This window comes from Dunckerocampus dactyliophorus, chromosome 4, assembly GCF_027744805.1.
Source record: "Dunckerocampus dactyliophorus isolate RoL2022-P2 chromosome 4, RoL_Ddac_1.1, whole genome shotgun sequence".
NCBI classification, from domain to species: domain Eukaryota; kingdom Metazoa; phylum Chordata; class Actinopteri; order Syngnathiformes; family Syngnathidae; genus Dunckerocampus; species Dunckerocampus dactyliophorus.
This window is the reverse complement of record NC_072822.1, coordinates 5,969,435-5,992,743: the sequence shown is the minus strand read 5'-3', so window position 1 is coordinate 5,992,743 and position 23,309 is coordinate 5,969,435. Positions and strand designations below refer to the sequence as shown.

The 23,309-nt window shown below is 43.0% G+C and overlaps 3 protein-coding genes across 8 annotated transcripts in view; 2 read left to right on the top strand and 1 right to left on the bottom strand.

The window, feature by feature from the left end:
• Positions 1-304: 304 nt before the first annotated feature.
• Positions 305-1,659, top strand: smim15 (small integral membrane protein 15). 2 transcript variants are annotated; one of them, XM_054774079.1, is made up of 2 exons: positions 305-423; positions 1,080-1,641. In XM_054774079.1, the coding sequence occupies exon 2, from the start codon at positions 1,110-1,112 to the stop codon at positions 1,323-1,325; it is 216 nt and encodes a 71-aa protein (XP_054630054.1). In that variant the 5' UTR covers positions 305-423; positions 1,080-1,109; the 3' UTR covers positions 1,326-1,641. The 2 variants fall into 2 exon arrangements, with proteins under 2 accessions (XP_054630054.1, XP_054630055.1); XM_054774080.1 differs by lacking the exon at positions 305-423 and adding an exon at positions 498-646 and having other exon boundaries at positions 1,080-1,659.
• Positions 1,660-1,796: 137 nt separating this feature from the next.
• ndufaf2 (NADH:ubiquinone oxidoreductase complex assembly factor 2) lies at positions 1,797-22,429 on the bottom strand. The gene is made up of 4 exons (XM_054774078.1): positions 22,232-22,429; positions 7,173-7,262; positions 5,177-5,217; positions 1,797-2,255 (listed from the first exon to the last, which is right to left on the bottom strand). The coding sequence occupies exons 1-4, from the start codon at positions 22,344-22,346 to the stop codon at positions 2,013-2,015; spliced, it is 489 nt and encodes a 162-aa protein (XP_054630053.1). The 5' UTR covers positions 22,347-22,429; the 3' UTR covers positions 1,797-2,012.
• ercc8 (excision repair cross-complementation group 8) overlaps positions 1,874-23,309 on the top strand; it is a 34,357-nt gene continuing 12,921 nt past the window's right edge. Inside the window, exons 1-6 of one of the 5 annotated variants that reach the window (XM_054774070.1) lie at positions 1,874-2,180; positions 16,461-19,374; positions 19,475-19,737; positions 19,853-19,987; positions 21,287-21,317; positions 22,786-22,843. Coding sequence is in view for 1 of the 5 variants with exons in the window: in XM_054774068.1 (XP_054630043.1) it covers positions 22,767-22,843 (77 nt within the window). In the remaining 4 variants the exon portion in view is untranslated. Of the gene's footprint in view, positions 2,181-16,460; positions 19,738-19,852; positions 19,988-20,038; positions 20,408-21,286; positions 21,318-21,396; positions 22,844-23,309 lie in introns of those variants that run through there. The other 4 variants (XM_054774071.1, XM_054774073.1, XM_054774069.1 and 1 more) reach the window with 4 other exon arrangements.

Here is a 23,309-nt window from a genome sequence, read left to right as displayed (position 1 = left end):
TTTGTGTATGTTCATTATAGATGCTATCATCACTCATCTGCGTAATATTTAGATTGTTTCCTGTCACATAATTAGTACGGTCCTAACAATTGTTTATTTGTTTAACACATTAACTTTCTTCATAATAACAACTCTACCACAATACATTTGTTTGTAGTAGTCAAGTATTGTTTTTTTTACGGATTAAATACAACACAGATAGTTTTATTAACCATAAATGTTCTTAAACGCTGACCCCGTGAGACGCAAAAAGCGTTTATTGGCCCACCCTATAGGCCGGACCTTGTTTGTGACTCATCGGCAAAAAAGGACTACAACTCCCATCTACAGGTGAATACGCCACATCCGCTAAACTCCTACTTCCGGAAGCAAGGAGGAACGAGGAAACCATAGAGAAATACGAAAAAAAATCACTGCATACAGGTTAGTCTGTTGCTTTTAGGTTGTTGTGTTTAAATGTATCGAAAGTACAACTTACCTTTTAAAGTTTGTATTTATTCGCTTCTTTTGTTGTCATGCTTCTTGTTGATAAAGTGAGACCGTTATTCGGAGGCTAGTTAGCAAACTATGCTAATCCTGGTAACCAATGTTGCTTAATCCCTCGCCCCCTTCTCCTCTTAACGTCTGATATCAGCGACAGATAAAGGTGTGTAAGTTGTTATTTATCCGGACGTGAAGCTGTTTTGAGTTGATTTTTAGTGTTTGTGTACCGTGACGGGGCTAGCATGGTTAGCTACGCGGTGCGTTTAAATTCTTTGTAGTTCAACAAGTAGCGATCGCCTCCGTAACCGAAGACGAGTCCGTGAAATGTTTTGTTAGGTGTAGCTCCAGAGGTGTGACGTTGATTTTACTAGCGCATATTAGTCCAAATACGTTGTTTACGTCTGTGTGTTTTTAGTTCGAATTTGTGTCGATTCTGTTATTTGTTGGGTTGTTGTGGCTCGTACCGCTGGTGTGCCAAACAAAGATGGCGGGCTTTGTAAACAATATCATGAGATTATAGTACTATTCTACATGATCTATCTGCATATACTACTACTGTGGTGTGATATTGGCATACTTTTCTTTCGCACTCTCAGGTGTGATCATCTCCATCACTGCTAATCACCATGATTGACGTGAGAGCATGGGCAGAGTACGTGGTGGGGTGGGCTGCCAAAGACCCCTACGGCTTCCTGACCACGGTCATCCTGGCCCTCACACCCCTTCTCATTGCCAGTGCCCTCTTGTCGTGGAAACTGGCCAAGATGATTGAGGCACGGGAGAAGGAGCAGAAGAAGAAACTGAGGCGTCAGGAGAACCTAGCCAAGGTGAAGAGGAACTAGGACTTGCTTGCGTAGGCATGCAACGGGAAAGGTGGGGGCGACCATCATGCGACCGATCGGTGCCCACCCTTGGCTTACCACCAGCGCAGACCCTCTAACTCTGTGTAAGGAGGAGGGACACCGGACCACCGTCCCCCACAGGCTGAACGGGACGGACATTCCCGTTTTGAGGATGCGTGTCCATGTTGGACTTTCCTTGGCGAGACATTTTTCTACATTTTGTGTAGCTGTTGCTGCACATTGCATTCCATTGTTAACATCTCTGCTCCATCACTTCTTATCTTCATAACGATTTCCTTTTTTAACAATAAAGCATTTGTGGATGATTTAAAAAAAATAAGTAGACGTAAAGGTTGATTTTTTTTTGTTGTTGATTTTTTTTTGTTGCAATTTATCAGTCTAGTATTTAAAATTGATATACCACCCAGTACTGTGGATGTAAAAGTAGATGACTGCATCCCTGTTGAAATATCAGGTGTATCTTAAACTGAGACCACAATTCATTGCACATTGCATCTAATGTGTTTTTATAGACCTATCCAAGCACGACAAGACCATCACTAATTATAGTACTTGCAGCATGTTTTATTATTTTCTATCATCTTCTCGCAATAAGAAAGAAACATTTTCCCTCTGATCAGTTCCCTCAGATTGTGTTGTATTGTACTGTCCTCGCCTTTTAAGTCTCTAATTTTTGGGATTAGGCCGCCAGGAACCCGGCTGGAACGTGTTGGCGGTGCTGGTGGGTTCCTCACTGATCTCTTGCTTGCCAAAGCTGGTGGCAGCAGCATGGCCCTTAGCCACCGTTCTGGAAGGCGTCGCCACCAGACCTTCTTCGTATTCCTTCGCTTTGAGGTAAGCATCTTTCTCCTCGCACTCCCTGGCCTTCAACTTGATCTGCTGCCTGTAGGCCTCGTTGTTTGCCAGCTCCTGTATGAATTCGGAGGACATCGTGAGTGAATAGGTCCTGGTTAGATTTTGTGCTATTCACTTTTTGATATTCAAGCCATTTTGACTGTTGAATATTTGAAAACTGCCAGAGGATATTCATGATTAAAACACTTAAGCGGCGTCATCTCCCATCCTTAAATTACCCTAAAAACGCTACACAAAAAGTGACACGTTTGTTCCTCACGACAAAAAAATGTCCATGCCAGTTTTGACCTCCCATTTATCTTCATTTCTGTATGTTAACGTTTCAATTTGGACCACTGGCCTTCTATTTATCCGCCAGATGGCGCTACTTTTTCCCCATTCAAAGCATGCAGCACCGTCTGTGTGCGGGCTAATTTATGTGTTATGCCTTTTTTTGTGTATTAAAAAAAAAACAGTAGTTATGTAAACATACATGTCATAAAAGTACCGCCCACCCAAAATTATAATATTATAATCAATGTTTGATATGTATATGTCTGGCAGAAGTAATTCTAAAAGACTCACTTATTACAAGTGGGGGGAAAATATCAATAGGCTGTGATATTTTTACAACTGTTTTTGGGACATTTTTTGTCCTGAGGACCTCAAAGTGTTAGATTTGTTTTAAATCTTTAAAATAAATATGTAATGTTGGCGTGAATCATAAATCCATCACATGGCTTACTACTACTACTACTACTACTACTACTACTACTACTACTACTAAAAAAAGTAAACAAATGCTCCTTGAATAAAACAAAAATAAAATCTCATTGATATTGATACACCCAGCTATGTACTGTATATATCAGGCAGAAAGATTGACTTGTTCAAAGTGGAAAAAATATGTATAGTGCATATTTTTACAGCAGGTTTTAGGAATCGTTATTTTTTTTTTGTCCCGATGGACTTTTGAGTTTTATTTAAAATCACAATGTAGAAAAAATAATGCATGAAAATAAATGTTGCTACCATTAATTGAACAATCTTTTTGATAATAATTAAAATGATGAAATAATAGGCCGCACGGTGGTTAGCATGTTGGCCACAGAGTCGGGAGATTGGGAAGATCTGGGTTCGACTCTCCGTTGGGCATCTGTGTGGAGTTTGCATGTTCTCCCCGGTTTCCTCCCACATTCCAAAAACATGCATGTTAGCTTAATTGGCGACTCTAAATTGTCCATAGGTATGAATGTGAGTGGGAATGGTTGTTTGTCTATATGTGCCAAAGTCAGCTGGGATAGGCTCCACTACGTGACCCTAGTGAGGATAAGCAGCATAGAAGATGGATGTATTATTAAAATAATTATAGTAATAATTAAAATCGTTTTATATAATAGTTTTTTCCCACAAAAAACAGTTATGTAAACACTGAAATTTTTGTTCAATTGAATTCACATTTGATGTGCACTGTACATTTCAGGTAAAAGTAGTTTTAAAAGATTGACACCATTAAAGTGAAAAAGTATGACTATATAATTTCACTGCACTTTTTTTTTTGTTTTTATTTAAAATCAACGTAGAAAAGATAATGTAGACAAATGTTGCTACCATTAATTGATTAATCTTAAACTAATAATAATAAGCAAATACTTTTGATATAATAATACATTTTAGGGAAAAACATTTTTCAATTAAAAAACCCCTCAAAATATATTTGATGTGTACGCTATATTACAGGTAAAAGTACTTTTGAAAGATGGACACATTTAAGAGTGAAGAAGTGTGAATATATAATATTTTACTGAGCTACTTTTGGAAAGGTGTATTTGTTTAAAATCTATCACACAAGGAAAAAATATGTTGTGAAAATCAATGTTAATACGATTAATATTATATTCTTTACAAACCATTTTGGGGAAGTTGATATTTTTTGGTCATTTTGTCATGTGTGGGTGAACTTTAAGGAACTCTTAAGAGGTAAAAAAAAAAAAAAAAAAAAGAAAACCCTCCACATTTGCTCACAAGTCCAAAGTAGAGCGGGGTGGCTTCCAGGAACAAATGTGCATGAAGTAGCACCATTTATTAGAAAAAGTGAAACAAAATTGATGTTAGCTCTTGGAACACATTAGTAAATTATAGTCTTTGCTGGAAACCTGAACATGCTGTGGAATCGCTCCTCCCCACAACCCTACTTGAGCCATGTCAACCTCAACTGGGCATGATGCTGCTGCTGCATGCTGGCCTGGAAAAGCGAGCCGCGTGGCCAAAAAAACGGTGCTTGGGGGACGGAGACAAACATACTGAGCTGCTTTTCCAGCCTGTTAATGACAGGATTTAATCCAATCAATTTATGTCGGCTTGGACTGGGCAGACAGGGGAGCGTGACAAGGGGGTAGGGTAATGTGCTGGGAGTGAAGCCTTGGCTACATCCACGCCGTCCAGCTGTCGACGAGCGGCCATTGGGCAGACACGAGGCAGAAAATTGGAATAGAATGTTCTGGCACTCGCGGCTGGGGATGGCATTGGCCGCTGGCAAGGAAGAGACGATAGAAAGAGTGAGCTAGAGCTGCCTGGCCTTCCCAGGGATTTCCTATATAGAGACACATTTTGTTGCAGGCCAAGCCATTTCCAGCATTCTTGCATTGAAAGAGCAATAAACCCAGAGAGAGTGGAAAAAAAATCTCGGAGACTGCCAGAAATAAAAGCACAAAAAGCCCAAAATGCAGGGAGGCTTGTGCTAGGAAGCTAACTAGGACGTCGTGTCACTCAAAAGCACATCATCTGCTGTTTATTTTAACACCTGTCCCCAAAGTTCCAGGAATCGAGTTAGAAACTTGCAAGATAAAACAAATCAAAAGCATCTTCACTCCTTCTCTTCCCTTGAAACTCCATCCTCCCTAGAGTCCAACCATCACCCCAGCAGGGAGGCTGCTGCTGCTGCTGGGTGGTGTTGGTGGGTGGGAGGAGGATGGCGGCGGTGGGGGGAGACGTACCTCAGCCGAGGGAGGCTCCTTCCGTCTGCCTCGGATCCAAGCTGATGTAGAAGGAGAAGAAAATGTGGTGAGAGCACCCTCACAAACAAAACATGCAGTCATATTTAAAGGCATCTCATTTATACAGTACAGACACCCAAATATGAGACGATATGGGCGTACGGCATCCTCACAGGACATGGTTCGGTTCATTTTTGGCATAGTCAAAACAAAAGGCAAAACATGAAACTGCTTAGCTTTTGTCTTTAATGATTTTTAAAACGAAGCATGAAAATGCAATTGCAGGCAGATCATTCTCCAATAAATAAAATTCTCAAATAAAAAAATAAATATACCATCGTCCCTCATTTATAATATTTTTGTAGTTGTGGCATAGAAAACCAGTTTACAACCTTCTAAATATGACAACACCACAACACAAATAACACCCCTATGGTCACCTTTATATTGTATTACCCGATATAATAGACATAATCGGAGAAAATAAGATATTAGACATAAATAAGAAAAGACTCACACCTTAGCAGTTCCTTGTTGTTTTCTGGACAGCGTACTTCCTACGGTGGCTATTGTCTCATCAATGTGTTGTAATGGCGGCTTTCCTCTTGTATTACCCAATGTAGTAGACATAATAACAGTGAATGAGCCATAAATAAAACTCTTGCTAATGTGTGTTGCAGTAAATGTGTTCCCTAACGGACCTTAACGGTAGAAAGACAGATGTGTGGAGGACAGCAAGTGACATCGGCGCTTCAGAGTTGAGTTTTAGCTTGTTGTGGGTTATGGCCCCAACAGTAGCCTGTGTTATTATGACTGTTATGTTTTTATTATTCTGCCTATTATGAGATCATTTAATCCTGCAATAAATGCCTGTTGTGGCGATTGCGTCTGGTGCTTGTCTCACGGAAAACTGACACCTAGTGGCCAATTACAATACTACATTCACAATCTTCTGCCTTGTATTTGTATTTTAGCTCATTTAGTTAATTTAGTCATATTTATGCTTGAAAATGCTTAATTTAGGCCAATAATTGGTACAATTTGCTTAAATATGCTTTTTTTTTAACAGCGATCATTTATCAATCATTACTTTGTAAAAAACTGCAATAGAGTGAGGGTGCGATGTTTGAACTGCAATGTAGAGAGGGACGACTGTAGGTATAGCCCACTTTTAGCTTGTTGAGGTGCATCGCATGTAGACTTCGCTGTCCAGTTAATTGATCACCATTCCCTTAAAATTAGCAGCGGAGCTCTTCCTGTCGTTTGCTAACAACCTTGGAGACACTCCACCAACTTATTTGTTAGAGTTGATGTTATGTCTGGCTACTCTTGTTATGATTTACAACTTTTGATAATGGAAGCCCTAACAATGTATTTCCATTGTTTGCTATGGGGAAATATTAATAGGCTCTCATCGACGCTGAAAACCGTCCAAACATCAAAGCAAAGATCAGCAAGTCCAACCAGCGCCGGATCACGAGAAGTCCCAGAAGACAACGAGCAGATCCACACTGATCTCGGAATTTTGAAAGCGCACACTCTGTCGTTTCCCATCACTACTTTGTCCTTCTTTCTCCTCCTGATTCTGTCATTCGTACTCACTCCCCCCCTTTTTTTTAAAGAAGCTCTATTTTGGCTGAGCTGGCTACATGGCAGGTTCAAGGAAGCCAGAGAGATAGAAGAGAGAGATTCTCTGACTCTTCCTCCTGCTAGCGCAGGGATTCTGGGCCCTCTTTTATCCCTCTCTTATTTGCATGCTGATGAAAATGCATGAGGGATGGGGCAAAGCAGGATGAGGGGTTTAAGGTGGATAAAGCCAGCCTGAGACAGAGGGAACAGTTTGTATCCACTTGTAAGAAACGCTATTTTACGGTGCGCTTGTGTAACGCCAGCAGAAGGTGTCTTTGATAAACTCAAGCGTCCCACCCCCCCGCTCCACGATCTTGCAGTGTGAATTAAAATAAAGAAAGGAACCAGTGGAGATGGACACACTCACCGTCCCACTCGATTGGTATGCTGCCTTCCATATATTCATACTCTGTAGGATTGGAGGCCTCCACCATCCTCTTGGCACGGACACGTCTTCCTGGAACATAAAAAAAAGAGGGCACATGAGATGATGCAAAGCAGCGCAAACAAACAACAACGATGCGTACACACAACACACAATGCCCCCCTCCTTCGTACACACACATAAATACACGGAGGAATGACAGCGCTGTGACAGGCCATGGATGATTACCTCGTGGCCCCCGGGCCCTACTCCTCAGATCTCGCTGAGTGGCTCCAAATCTGGGCTAAGCCTTTATGCAAATGAGGCTCCCTTTCACCCGACCCCTCCCTTTCGCCGTTGAGCTGTACCAATGGCAGCGCTGCGGCTAACAATGCCCTCCAAAATCAACATCAAGCCGAGCGGGGAGACAAAAGAGGTCAGATATCACAGAGAACAGGGGGAGGCACGAGCTGCGTGGAATATTAAGCGCTCCTTTGCGTATCTGTGGACGGCACGAGGCTCGCTAGCAGCAAGGCCGTCACCAATTATTTTGGTGGAAATCTGCTGATTAGACAAGTTTGGCTGGCGCACAATGGCAAGGCAAGGAGGGGATGGAGAAGGGGTGGGCTTGTGCAAAAGGATGAAAGAAAGCGTCATAATGTGTACCAGTGCTTTGTTACTCCTAGGTACAGTGTCCAGCCTGGGCTATGAGAAATGATGCAGGAGGAGTAAAAGGAGGGCGCCATGGAGAGAGAGTGATGATGCATGGCAAACATGGCTAGGAGGAGGAGAAATGGATGGGCAAGGAAAACAACACGCTCCAAAACACAGACAATCTGTCAGGATTCCATCAGCGCTGACTGGACGTGGACAAATGGAAGCGCCGGAATGCACGCCGCAGACTGATGGCCTTAATGTTTGCCCTGCTGCCATAACAGATAGCTGTGGCAAGAGGATAAATGGACGATGGCACTCAGACAGTTTACAGCAAGTAGTGTAGTTTGGTACGCATTTGTTCTTTATACAGTATTTGAAAAAGTGAGTACAGCGCTCGCATTTCAGCAAGCATTTTTATGTATCTTGTCAAGGAACAATACCAGGGATGACGTATTGTGGCGTGCACGAGTCCGTGAGGAGCAGGTTGCTGTTTATTTGACAGGAGCCAATCATGAGCTATGAAAAAACTCACGATGAGCTTGTCAACCCATTGAAAATCACAGGAGGTCATTGCTCAATATAACAGTCTGACTCACGGTGTCATCTTAGGACGAACGCTAAAATCATCACACAGCAATTTAACCCTCAAAAGGTAGCTAAGAAATATACAATACAAGCACCAATACGAGTTTAAAATAAACAACTATTTTAACTTCTTCCCATAAAGTATATCGTCCCAGCAAAGCCTTTCATTCAAAGCGGACCCGGATGACAGGTAAGAGGCAGGGGTGTCCCGATACAACTTTTTCCAATTCCGATCAATACCGATATTGCGGCCTTGAATATTACTGTATATTACAAATAATTCCTCAATACTTAACCTGAGTACTCATGAAATAACAGTTTAGGAAGCGAACATGTAGAAAACACTGATTTCTGTAGTGGACTTCATGACGTGAAGCAAAGCCATCAAACAATACACTTTTTTTTTTCTACATAACTAGCTGCTACAAATGAACAGATAACTTTTGTTATAGATGTAAGCACCGTACAAGAGTTAGTTCATCCGTAATCAGAATAATAAAGATGAAAGTTGCATCTCCGTGTGTCGCTTGAAACGCCGAGGGGGAGCAAGAGCGAATCAGGAGGGGAGCTTAACGTCAGCTGACTGATGTCCTTGGCTCGGCATCGACGTAATGGGCGCCCCTGCTCTAAATTATATCCAAGTTTCATGTCCTCCCTTGACGAGATGTAATAAAATGCTTTTGTTACATGCTGTACTGTATAGAACAGGAGAGTTGCTCACTCGGAAGAAGCAATCGTGTATAAAGACACACTTGTCAACAAAAATGCAGAGGAGTGATTGTCCTGCCCACGAACATCGATGGTCTATTAAACGGGGGAGATAATGGTAAAAAATGGTCTACATAAAAAGAGTGTTGCTTCTGCTGCTGATTTCAAATGCCGCAGTTCATCAGTACTTACAGTACGCAACTCTTACACTCCTGTACTTCATCCTGCCTATATAGTAATCAGGTCAGCTAATTAGGCTAATATTGCTTTGGTTTTATCAGGGTTCCCTCTAGATTGTCACTACAGGGCCTCACAGGCTCTACAGCCCCTGCCTGCAAAAAACAAAATACTCATCTCCCACTCCTTCCATGACTGCAGCAAACCAAAGGCTGTGTTCTATAGGCGTGGCTAACAAATACATTTAACAGGTATGCAAATTATATATTACACACAGATCCAATCCATATTTGCATTGGGTGTGGGTGGCGGTGGTACACAAATTACAGCACAGCCCCCACGAGCAACGTGTCGAGCTAGTAAGCACCTTCTCCGACTATGTCTCTTTCCTCTCCGACACGGTTTCTCCCCGTCTCGTTACTTTTGCAGCGTGACTAAACCTCTTTCCACCGCTGCAGCCTTTATCCCCAGATTTGAATAACACATACAGTATGTACATATATTTAGGAAACACAGCTGATCCTCCCACCACGTACACACTAGGAAGGGAGGAGGAGGACAGACTAGGACGGTGCTCGGTTGTTCACCTCACATCTAGGACAGCTGCACAAAACACGCACACAGGCCCTGGTTACACAATGACTACTGGAAATGATGCAAGGAAACGCACGTTGTCTAAATGATCAAAATATTTCACAGTACTGGAAGTTGGTACTCGCACAACATGCACACAAATAACCACCAGAATGCTCAGCATGTGTGTATTTATAGGCGGGATCCACCGTGTACACGCATATATTTATAGCTCTACATACAGTATAACGTAACCATGCCAGTGTCAGTAAAAGTGGTGTACAGTAATCCCTCGTTAATGGCGATTAATTGGTTCCAGACCTTACCGTGATAAGCCAATTTCTGTGAAGTAGGCTTCATTATTTATAAATTGAATATTTTCATAGTTATAGTTTCAAGTATACCTGTAGAACACCTGTTTATGACCTTCTAAATGCGGTTTTTAACATTATTAGGGCCCTCTAGATACCCCTATAGTCACCTTTACACTCACATAATAACAGAAAATAAGCCATGTTAGACATAAGAAGAACAGACTTAAACAGACTTAAACGTTAGCATTGGGAGAGTTCCTTGTTTTTTTCTGGACAGCACCTCCTGGTGGCGATTGTCTCAGCAATGTAACATTACTGACACCTAGTGATCAGTGTACAGTACTACATCTCACATCTTTGAATGCGTCTTCTGAATGTCTTATATTTGTAGTTCAGCTCATTTGAAAATGTTTATGCTTGAAAATACTTCATTTCAAACTAAGGCTACATAAAATTATCTTTAAAAACTGACTAAAGAATGATGGCCTTTTGTATTTTTTCTTTTACAATCTTTTCAATTTTGCTGACCAAAAATTGCAGAGAATTGGAGTTGTAATGAATTATTCTCATGATTGTATTCCCTATTTTTGTTGTTAATATTATGATGTAGTTATTCCCTAATATGATTTAATTTCAGAACTACTTTCGTTAGATGAATTCCAAACTATTATTACGTATTTAATTCCCCATTAATTTCAAACACCGGCTATACTACGCGTGGAAGCTACACCTAACAACAACCTAGCAGTAATTACATGGTGGCTTTGACATGTCTTCAGTAAACTAACTAAAACCAAACAGCACAATCACAGAATATGTGTGGGCGCGCAACGTGTTGTGTGGCTTTGGGTTTCCATTAATGGGTTGTGAGCTGCAACATTATATGCGAATCGCATTAAGTTGATGAAAAACCAACATTTCCTGTACTTAAACTTTAATTATGAAAGCTTTTATAACAATCTAATGTAAGGCTTTTAGTGCAAATTATATGTAATAATATACTGTCCTCAATATTGATTGTTATACACTATGTTTTTGTATTAGTGTAACATTACAATCAAATAACAATTTCAAATAAGTCTTAGAGGTCCCACAGAAGTGTATTAGGAGTGTGTCGTCCAAAATCTAGCCTTGATGCTGGAATTTGGACAGTTTAAAAGTGCTTTTAGGAAGCTCTACTCTGCAGTTTAATGTGTCTTTAGCTTTAATGCTTGCATTGAGGAAGCGCTGTTGTGCACTTTATCCACTTTTTACAAATACACTGTAACTCTGCACTTGTACTACATAATGCAGTTGTCCCTCGCTATGTCGCAGTTCCAACACGGCAACCTCACTCTATCGTGGTTTTCCAAAAATGTATCAATTAATAAATGATCACAGTATCGTGGTTGATTACTGCCTATTATTAGTCAAAACATAAGCCTACATAAGCATGCGTATTCTTGGCCCAAATTAAGCTTTTCAATCATAAAAATGGCTAAATTTACGAAAATACAAACGTAAGGCATCAGAAGATGTGACATGTGTAACATCTGTGACTTTGTGTGCGTTTTTAAGAGGCGGGGCTTGGGAAGTGACGTATGTGATGTCAGCTAGCTAGAGCTGCTGAGTGTTGGCATGGTTTCCTTGGTTAGCAGTGGGAAGAGTGCCATTGACTGGCTTGAGTTCTGGCTGGCAGCAGCTCCTGTGTGAATGTTTACTGCATGTGTTCTCTGCGTCATTACATTAGTATTCTACTACACTGGCCACTAGGTGTCAGGAACGTTATATGGATGAGACAATATCCACCAGGTGTGCTATCAATGCTAACGTGTGAGTCTATGTAATGTCTTGTTTATGTCTAAGATGTCTTATTTTCTATTATTATGTCTATATTGGGTAGCACCAGTGTAAAGGTGACTACAGAAGTGTTATTTCATGTCTACAGGGCTCTAATAATGCTAAAAACCACATTTAGAAGGTCTTAAACAGGTTTTTCCAACCTCTAACTATGAAAATATTCCATTTATAAATAAGGAATCCTACTTCACGGAAATTCACTTATTGCTGTTGGGTGTGTATAAACACGGGATGACTGTAGATGCCATATATCATGTACCCTAATTTCCAGTGGATAAGCTGCTACTTTTTTTTAAACTTTGAACCCTGCGTCTTATACCGCGGTGAGGCAAATTTATGGCTAAATTCTAATCTCGTGACATCTCCTTTACTTCAGAATTACTACAGACTGTTTACATACTGCGCCACTTGCGGGTCAGTGAGAAAGCGGTAGCTCTTTCTTTGGCAGGAGCCAATCACGAGCTATCAGTGCACTGACAACAAGCTAGTCAACCCATTAACAGTCTGACTCACAGTGTCATCTTTTAAAGACACTTTGCTAACAGTGCTACATTCAGCACACGGCAACTTCATACTCAAAAAGTGTACTACAAATATCGAAACATGTCCCAATGTGACTTTACAATAAAGAAAATGTAAACATTTGAAAGGTTTCCCATAATGCATTGCATCTGAGCAGCATTCATTGGGCCGCTGCAATGATGTCACCTTCCCTTCATAACCATTTCCCTGTCTTTCGGTCCTCTGGCTTCCTCTGGTGGACAGGAGCTGCATTGCAGCCATGTTCTACAAGTATGCTTCCCTCCAATTAAATGGTTTTCTCAACCCAAATGCATTATGGGTACACTTTTTTTCATATAACACTTGTATTGGTACGTGTTTCTATATTTCTGAGGTATAACGTTTGAGTGTTATTTGAGTTTAATGTTGTCTGTAAGATGAAACCGTGAGTCAGACTGTTATATTGAGTAATGCCACTTTATGACGTGGACAAGCGCGACTTATATAAGAACAAATCTGGTCAATGGTGGGCTGAAACACTGCAGGTCTTCTCTCCAACCAGTTTCTCCAGCAGGCGATTTAGCTGATGGGCCTCTTCTCTCACATCGAAGGAGGTGTTGATCATTAAAATCACCTGCTTTAGTGACGGCTGGAAAGAAAACCTGCAGTGTCTCGGCCCTCCATGGCACGAGCACAAGAGGACACAAATGGCAGTAACACTAGCATAGCTACAGTATGTTAGCTACATTACACTCACATTTTAACAACATCATACTAGGTTAGCCTATACACTCACCTAAAAACAAAATGATCAAATCTACAGCTCCCATATCTGTAGCTGACTGACAGGATAGTTGGCAAGAGTCCCAGGCTTTCTTTCAAGATGTGCAGTGTCTTTCTTTGTTTGTTTGTTTGTTTTTGCTTTGTTTTCTATACAACGCTGTCCTTTTGAGTGTATACATAAGGCAGGCTTATCGAGCTGGGGCGGGTCAGAGGCAGACGATAGATTTTTCTCATGTTTGGTGCTCATAAACAGGTTCTAGGGACACACAGTACTGTTTAAAAAGTCACCTTTGCACAATAATGTGCCCTTTAATTAATATTGATGGTTTTCTTTGTGTTATGATGTTCTGACCATCGTCTTTCCACCGAGGCTGGGGTCTAGTTTAACTGAGTTTGTATTGCTTTTCTATTTCACCATAGAAACAGTCAACGTGAGAGAGTTAGGTGCTACCATTCGAAGCGAAGGGGAGAGGCATGAAGGGTGTTAGGAGCTCTCCATCTCAGCAGGGCCCTCGTGACAGGTCGGCCTTCTCATCACTCACGAGGGAGAACCTACTTACCAATATGCACACACACACACTCATGCATACACACAAGCTAGCAAGCAGGCAGATTAACCTGAGGGACAGGAGTGAGGGCGCTGCCGCTCACCGTGAAGGACAAACAGCAGCATTGCGTCGCGGAGAGAGCGAGTGCGGGGGGTGGGGCCAGCATCTGTAGGAATGAAATCCCGCCTTATCAATATTCATGAGCCACCTCACCTGTCTGAGTGCGACTCATCTGCGAGCCTTGACATACTACACTCTCGCAGGTGGGGGAGGGGAGGAAAAGAGAGATGAGGAGAGGAAGGGAGGAGACTAGGAGGACGGGGTTGCCGTGGCAGCCGGATGGTGAGCCAATCAAACTGCTTGGAATAAGACGCCGCGTGTGTGCATGTGCTCCAAGGGGGCTGCTCTTTGAACCCTGGATACACCCTGCTAAACTCCATCACCTGCTCCAACACGTACACACACACACACACACACACACACTTGACACATCATCTCCCAGGTGACTCCTACAGCGGGGGGGGGGGCGACCTGAGAGATTTTTTTTCACCTCCGCAATGTCGTTGCGGGCGTCTCAACTGTCAGGCGCGCCGTCTTTGATGCCTCCTGAAGATGTCGGTGGAGGGAAAACAATCTGACTGGAAACATCTGGATAGAAGCAGATAAACAAATAATCTCCCTCCGACCGGTGGACCGGCGCCTCGCCCACATCGACATCTACACGAAGATGCACCTGGCTCACAGCGGGCTACAAAGCAGAGAAGACGTTTTCCATTCCTGCTTCTTGGATAACACAGCTGCTAAGGCGAGGCCTCACACATACACGTAAATACCAACACTATGCTCACTAAAGTACACCACTCACATTTCAGCAAGTATTTTATTATATCTTTTCAACGGGCAAAACTATATAAACCAAAGCTGGATATACTTTAGAGTAGTCGGTGTACAGCTTGTACAAATAATTCAAGTGTTTCTCACCCTCTTTATCAAATTTCTGGCACTTGCAACTTTCTTTGGCCCCATGACGGGTTATTTAGCAGTCACACTAAATAAAAAAAAATGCAGTCAGTCAGCAAGGTGCTTTGTTTAAGCACTTGACACAGTACAGTGCAAATGGGCTAGTTTGTTACGTTCCATATTCTATGAAAATGGAGGTACATTTTTTGGCAAAAATGTTAAACTGTATAAATTAGCTATCCATTAAAAGTGAATCAACACAGTCATTATGTGGCTTCTCATAGTCAAATTACCACACCTGGACAATGAGGATGAAGCTTCACTCACACTGCTAGTCTTTGGCAATCATTTTACCATTCAACACGTATTAATGCAACTTTCCTGACTTTGTGGCTTATTTGGAACGTTTATTTTTATGTGTGTTGTGCAATGTGACGGTTATCCTTAATAACTGGTAGGAAGGGCGAGTGCATTAATTATACGGATGTCACGTACAATGCGCGCGAGTCCACCCTGCGCGTAGACTTGGTGGCAGTTATCATAAATACTGGTAACTGGCAGCAGGAGCGAGCCCTTAAAGAGGCTGGTCCTTTCGGAAAGAAAAAGATCCTTTTAAAAAAGCGAAACACACAGAGTTAATGCTTTGATGTTTGCTCAACTGAGGTTTTGGGAAGAACGCTGAGACCTCGGATCAAACGTTCCCTAAATATAGTCAAATTTTGAAGTTCTACTGGAGTGGTCACCAACATTTTTGAGACCAAGATTATTATTGGTTGTTGGTTTCAACATTTCAGCTATTTGTCATTGTACCTTTTGCTGTAGTTTTATAATTTCAGGCCGCAGATGGCCCGTGAACCGCACTTTGTGCACCCCTACCCCGACACTCCTACTTTTGTGGCTTTGGTCCGCGTTGGGGTTGTGGTGTCGGCTTCATGAGCAAACCACAACTATTTGGCTTGTTGGCTCAATGTAGTGGAAGATCGATGCAGATTGAGGAGAGAGGGGCTGCTCAATGCGCTACAACAGTCAGACCTTAACGAGCCGCGTCGTTGCGGCTCAAAGATTTTTTGGGAGGTGCACATCTATGGAGTTATACTGTATTTGTCCCTTAACTTTGAGGTGGTAAGGGCAGACTTTGAGCCCCATTAACATGCAATAATTACTGTTGTTTGCGCAAGCACATCGCTGCAGCGCTCCGTCACTCCTTCCCTCTCTTGCTCGACCTTTTTGTCGAGTCGGTGTACGAGGTGAGCCAGTGTACAAGTGTACCCTCCGGCTGGGTTTTGGGGACCGGGCTCCTTGTTGGGTGTCGCGGATTGCTGCCTGGATAGTGGCGAGGAGTACGGGTGTGTTCAGTGGACAAAATGCGTGCCTGTTGATCGCTCTGCGGGTGAGGGTACTGATATGTTACATTTTTTTTCAAAATGTTCTCGCGATCGACTGGCAAAGTCACAAATATCGACTAGTAGCTCGTGATCAACGGGTTGGCGACCCCTGTTCTGCTGTATCAATGTTTGTATTTATGCAGCTACAAACCCAAGCCAGATCAGGGTTTACCGTTTCAAACCATGGGGAATCCAACTGAACTGGACTGCAGTTGAACAGAACAAAAAGGCCTGGTCTGAGTCCATTATATTTCTTTCCAGCTCTGCTGAGGAGTGCGGAGGCAAGAGATGGGCACCAATGGGCACATTGTAATGGCCAGCCTTTATGAAGATGAAGCGATCGGATAAGCATCAGTGATACCAGGGAAGCCAGGTACCAATCCAGACTCTCCCTCTTTTCTCTCCCTTACTATCCTTCCAATCTCTTCAACTGGGGGGGGAACATAAGGGATGTGTGAGGCCTGTAACCATGGTTACCCATTAGCTGTGAGCCTTGTGACGCAAAAAGAGGTTTACAGGGAAAAGGCCAGCCGATGTTTGGCATCTAAAAGGCCGAGCTTAAGCGTAAAAGTAAGCCCATTTTAAAAATAAAATCAGTCTGTCCCTGCTGAAGCCGCCCAGGCTCGAGCAGAAAGGAGAATAATTCATATAAAGGAACGCTGATTTCCCCCGAGTGCGACTTTTAACTAAACGCAGGCACACTTGCAGGGAGGAGGGATACCCGCTCACTTAAGACGACCACCAGTCCTCAGGAAGTCAGTGTCCTTTTGTGTAAGCCCCACTTCCCCTCCTCTCTTGTGTGTGTGATGTCCACACAGCGAGCTGTCCACCCCTTTCTATTCACCTCCATCATCCAGCTCCCTTCCGTTGTACCTTCAGAACCCCCCGCCTCCATTAACCTGCCTCCACCTTCTCCCTCTCTCCCGTCTGCCCGTTCCACCCACTCATTTCACCCGCTTTCTGTCAAAAAAGCCTCCTTTCACTTCCACTCTCACCATTCTTCTCCCCATCCGCTCTATAATTTCACCCCGTATGTCAGCAACCCCCCTGTTCTTTGTCACTCACTTTTTTTTTTTTTTTTTTACACCCCATCTTCCCTTTTCTCCACCCTCAGCCCGCCCGCCTTATCGCTGCCTCTCCCTGTCTGCTTCATTAAAATATTCAAAAAAAGTGGCGAGGGCCGTCTGCTCATGCGCCTCATGTGCCAGTCGGACGTTCATGTCAGGGAGCCCCTTCGGGTGTCGCTAAATATCTCAACCTGTCTGAAAATTAACTCCACAAGCACATTTTGCTTTTTCTTTGGCCTTTTTTTGACGTTCCCCACAGAAGAATATGAGTGATGGCAATGAGTCGCATAACAATGACTGTAAATGCCCCAATTATAGTCAGGGTGTTGGCTACCTGGACGGGGCGTTAATTGGAAGAAGGCGATAAATGGATTACTACTCAATAGTAATGATTTGGAGTGCCTGAGAAAGTGGAAAGGAAAACATAGCTCTCTTTGACCATGTGGCCATTTATTAACAAGTATATTGCTCAGCACAGCAGCAACAGAACCAATGTCGTAACGGAGATAACGAGCAAACTGCTGAGCCGGCATTAATACCACTAATGCCTTAATTGGAAACAACAGTGCGGCAAATGTAACACGCTTGAGTTTCACAGCAACAGCGTAGCGCGCCCAACTCTTTAAAGCACATGCAGAGGTAGATAAAGGTCACAGCAGCTATTACCACCTTGTGGAGTTAATTAAAAAAAACTACATCAGGAGTTTGCCTACAGCCACAGCAGTTAATGCCAGTGTTTTATGACTTGGTGCCGATTTGAGACCCCACTTTGCCTTTGTAGACCACGCGCCCAGCGACTATAGATGGCTCTGCCTTTAATTGGCGCATTTACTGTACACTTCTTAATTCCATCATTACCTGCAGAGCAGGGGTCCCCAACCACCAGGCCGCAGAGATGCATTTATGCAATATTATATTGATTATTTCCATCATAAAGTCACCCAAATATCAGCAACAGCTGCCAGTATGACACAGTGACGTGCTACAACCACAGAAATACACATGCCGTTACATTAATACCTCTCTGACAGTGCCAATCAAAAGCAGAGCTGGTGTTTTTGATACAGCGCTCATAATGGCTCTCTTAGACCAGGTGTGGCTAATAAAGTGGCCGCTGAGTACGTACTCAAGTACAAAGCAAAGGCTTGAAAATTTTGAACCGTGGTGACATTGGTGGCTTCGCCCTACTTGAGAAGTTCTCCCATTGGAATTGAATGCCTTTATCTCAGTGTGAGCATCCATCTTTCCAAATGTCTTTTTAATTTAGTAGTTAAGCCACTCCATGATGTCCCCCACCCCTCCACACACACACACACACACACACACACACACACACACAACACTTGGCAACCGGCACCCGGTGCGACGAGCCAAACAGTTTGCGTCTTTATAACGATTAAACAACCTTCCTTTAAACCTTGTGCACTGCAACACTGCTGATCAATTAGCGTGATTTACTGTAGCAAGCCTGGACATCGCCAAGGCGCGGTAAACACCGCCTTGATGTCCTACTGTAGGGTAGACCTTCCTTCACAGCACCCAGGGGATGACTTGTGGCAGAATAAACAGCCATTTGGACCAGCGTCTCTTCCTCCGCGGCGACTCTTTCCATGGAAATAAGCGGCTTGAATCAACGCTCTGATGACACGCGGCCATCTGTTGTTGTGCTAAGTGTGTTAGGGCATGAAGTGGGGAGGAAAAACACACAATGGCTGATTCCTTTTAAACACAAAGCAGATACAAATGCATGCAGCACCACGCTCGCCGTCCCTAGAGTCGAGCCATCCTGAAATAGCAGAGCGGAGGCCTTTTCAGTTTTGGCTGATCAAATAAATAATAGACAAAAGGCAGAGGGATAGTGACGGGATGACATGAAGCCAGCACGCCTTTTCTCTGACACAGCGTGGCGCACCTCTGAGGAACCTCTGAATCCCTTCCATTCAGCAGGAGAGGAACGATAGATTAAAACTGCATGGCAGACGCTGCTAAAAATGAATAGGGCTAAAAATACTCGCTTTTCAGTCAAGACATGAAAGGAAGCTGCCTTTCCTCTGTCCGGTATTGAGCAGCCATTGATTCGGAGACAAAGGCTACACCTCCTCAAAGAGGTAAGAAAAATAGCAATCATACAGGCAATTATTTTCAAATGCGCCTGCAGCGGCCGATAATGTCAGCGTGCCTTCTTTTCTTCCTAAATAAAAAAAAAAGAGAGGGGGCGACAGCGGGCGCCGGAAGCTGCAGGCACGAAGACGAATGAGCCTCGTCCGCCGGCGTGCTTTGGTTTTCATCTGGCTAGCATGACACGGTGCCCCCATGCAGTGTGAGGCAGAGCCGGCCGGGCCTGCGGGACCAGTGCACACAAGAGTGGATTGAATATTGATTCCATATTCAGCTGAGCCAACAACAAGGAAAGACTAGTGGATGGACAGCCAGTGGCCGTAGACAACAATCAACGGGAGCTCCATAGACTGGTGATAATGGGGCAGCAGTGGGTATCTACAGTTCCTCCCTCCCTCCCTCTCTCTCTCTCTCACTCTCTCTTTCTCTCTCTCTCTCCCGGCACGCACTTCACACATTTGATGTCAGGCACTGGAGGAGGAGATCAAGACAAGCAGTGAGAGGGGATAGAAAGAAAGAAAGTCGTCTGCTGGGCCGAAGCTTCCACCAGACTGATCTACGCTTCTGTTGTGAATCGCAGTCTTCGCTGGCAAGGCTTCAAAGGTGGGGGGGCTGGGACGGGCGGCGGTGGTGGTGGTGGTGGGGAGTCAAGAGGCAGCAACAAAAGGAAAGGGGCGTGTGGAGGACGGGCTCATTGGAGGAAAATAAAGAAGTTGGCACGGAGAGATGTTTGAAATCGCACTGGACATAAGCACCAAGAAAAACTAAAAAGACACAGGCGCACACCAAGGCCCAACAATGCCAAACACGTCCCTCTGAGTCATTGCCGCAACATTGTAGCTTTGGCAAGAAATACCAACGCCTCACGTTAGCTTATCTACTGCCTGAGCGCCAAATGCTGCAGAATTATAGTCCACGGTGTCCATTTTGCTGCAAGTTTACTACTTTGTACTATTTGGGAGTGGAAATCAGGTTCGTTTGATTGGAAAATCATGATGCATCTGACCAGTTTTCCACTGCAAGGTACCTACACAAGGCTCGCCATATCTCTACTTGCTATTCGTACATGTTTCATGGCAAAACCAGGTACTGGCTAGGTACTATTTTTATCTGTACGGGTGATAAACCACTGCTATAGCAGATTTAGCATTGTAACATTTGAGGATAGAAAGCTAGAAATTGTAATTACATTGCACCTTTGTAGTCCACAGTCTCCACTTTGCCCTCAGTCTTTTCTTGGATAATGCTCAATGCGGCTTGATTTTTCGCAGTTTCTCGCAATATTAAAGTGGAAAACACACTGCTGTTTGCCAGATACTGAGTCCACAAATAGCTCTATTACTACTATACAGTGATATGTCTTATATAGTTTTACCGCTGCTATCTATCAATCTTGCTAAAAATTATCCTTATATTCTAAAGTGGTACAATGGTAGTTTTATGTAATCCTGCTAACTCACTAAACTAAATTGAAACATTACCGCTTTTGCACTTGACGGAGGTAAAACCTACGGCCTTTGCATCCTTTTAGCCCTCTCTCCGAGCAACTATTAAAGCCCTCATACATAGTTTACCACACGCAAGATTGCTTACGCCCCAGTTTTCTAAAGTTAACAGTCCGAGAGAGGTAGAAAATGGGAGCAGCAAAGCATGGATAAAGGTAGAAGGATGGACTGAGCACTGGGGATGAACAAATGAATAGAAGAAGAAGTAGGTAGAGCGAAGAAAAGCTCTCTTATTCACCCTGCCTGAACCAACCGCTGCTATGCTGCAGTGAAAAGCCCTCGCGGTCCGTGCCTCAAGGCCCCCGAGCCCATGCTTGGCCTATCAGTTTAAGATCAAAAAGAGCTCGCTTTAGCAAGACATATGGACTGAATAATGCATCTGATTTACTTCCACCAGCCTGGACTGAGCTCAGGCAAGAAAAGAAGAGGTAAGACCCATATTTCTCTTTATGTAATAGCAATGCATTGTTGGTCCTGCAGTGTCGGTCATTGTGATTGGCCAGGCTGACGGTAGCCTGTAGCGTGATGGGGAAATGGGCCTGTCTGATGTCTCATTTGAATAGTCTGACAGCCCCGCAGCCTTGTAATGAATTATAAATATGAGGTGGGCGCAAGTTTCCTCCGCCCTGCAAACTGCAAAAGAAAAGGTGAAACACAAAGTCAAGTTCCATCAGAAGGAAGCCATGCGTGCAAGCCTGCTAGAGGCTAGTGGCCCCAGTCCCTAGTCAAAGAAGAAAATACTTCACATGAATATTAACTATTAATGAATGAATGTAATGTATTTCATCTGTGCAAGCTCTGCTCCATGCTGTTTTTTTTAAAGACTTACCTAATATCGTGTGTGTAAATGAAAATTACCTAATCCACCAAAGAACATGATTTGTTTTGCAATTAGTTGAATACAGAAAAAAATACATTTTCAAAACGCTCGCCTAAATAGTAATGTTATTGAGCCTCGTACCCCATCTAGCGGTAACCCTGAAGTACTACAAGGGCGAAAGGCATGTCAAAACCAGGTTATACACTTTTTTTGTAAGCCAGCTTTGTGAATTTGGTGCAAGATTCAGACATTACAAAAACTCAATTCACTCATTATTCAAAATTCGGGATTTGTTACAAAAGCGTAGCGGGAAAAGAGGTTCAATAACATCCTTAATGTCAATTACACAATTACTACAGTACACCTATCTATCTATCCAAGTTGGTTACGGTGTTAGAGTGGGGACATTACCGTAACAAGCTAATTTGTACAACTTGAAGCTATTTACAACTGTTATCAATTGGCCTGTTTGACTAAATAGCATAAGACAAGCTAAATTTATCACAACACATCGTGGCTTACCTGTCCATGTCTTCTGTTCGGGGACAAAGTAATACTTATTCCCCAAGTGATCTGTTCCGACGTGCTCGCGTACTATGCCAAAGGTCCTCCGCAAAACGCCTACAACTTTATTCATATTTACAGGATAATGCGAAACGAAAGGTTGTCATTGGGGTTCTTTATACAAGTGTTCCGGGGGTGGAGAAATCGTGAACAAACGGCATTCTGATTGGCGAATACTGATTTGACAACCCAATGAGCGCATTTGTTACCGGAAGTGGTTGGTCGTTTCAACATGGCGACTTATTTGCTCGGGAGGCGAATTTAACAAACGAAGCCGTCTATGAACAAAATGAATGCCTTATAGTAGAACTTGTGTTCCCCGCGTTAGCTGTTACATAGCTACCGACAAAATATAATGTATAACAGTGCGATAAACATGTTTATGCTTTGTAAATCCCGACCTCACTGTAGATAGCATGCTAGCCTTGTGGTTAGCACTGAACAGATCGTGTCTATACTCACAAATAAGACAGCGTTTTGTTATTTTAAAACAATGCTGGGTTATTTGGCAGCAAGGAGGGCCGGCCTGGATGACCCCCTGCGATTCAGACGTGCAGAGTCGACAAGGAGGTGAGCAACACGACACTACAAGTATCTCATTCGTAATGTACGAATGTATGCACCCCTCAATCAGTGTTATTTTAAGTCATTGTTTACACCTTGCTGGATTGGAATGAAATAATTGCTTTTTGAAGATTTGCAGATGATTGGTTTTTCAGATCTTAATCTCGTTAACATTAGGCTTCCACTTTTAGGTCACGTTTATAAGACATGCGTTCATTTTGCTCTGTACAGAAACATCAGTCCACTCCACGCGTCCAACATTTGTTTGAAACAATCATAAAATCTGAGGTTACTATATTGTACTAACAATGTATGATTTATTTAAGTAGTCATATCTAATGTTACCGTTAGTTCATGTTTGGTTCGGTGGACTAATTATGTCATTCTCCGTACATGTTCTTATTTGCTGTATTTTATTTTTTCCAAATCTTATTTGGAAAGTAGATGTTGGCTTCTAGTGAATTGCACGGCA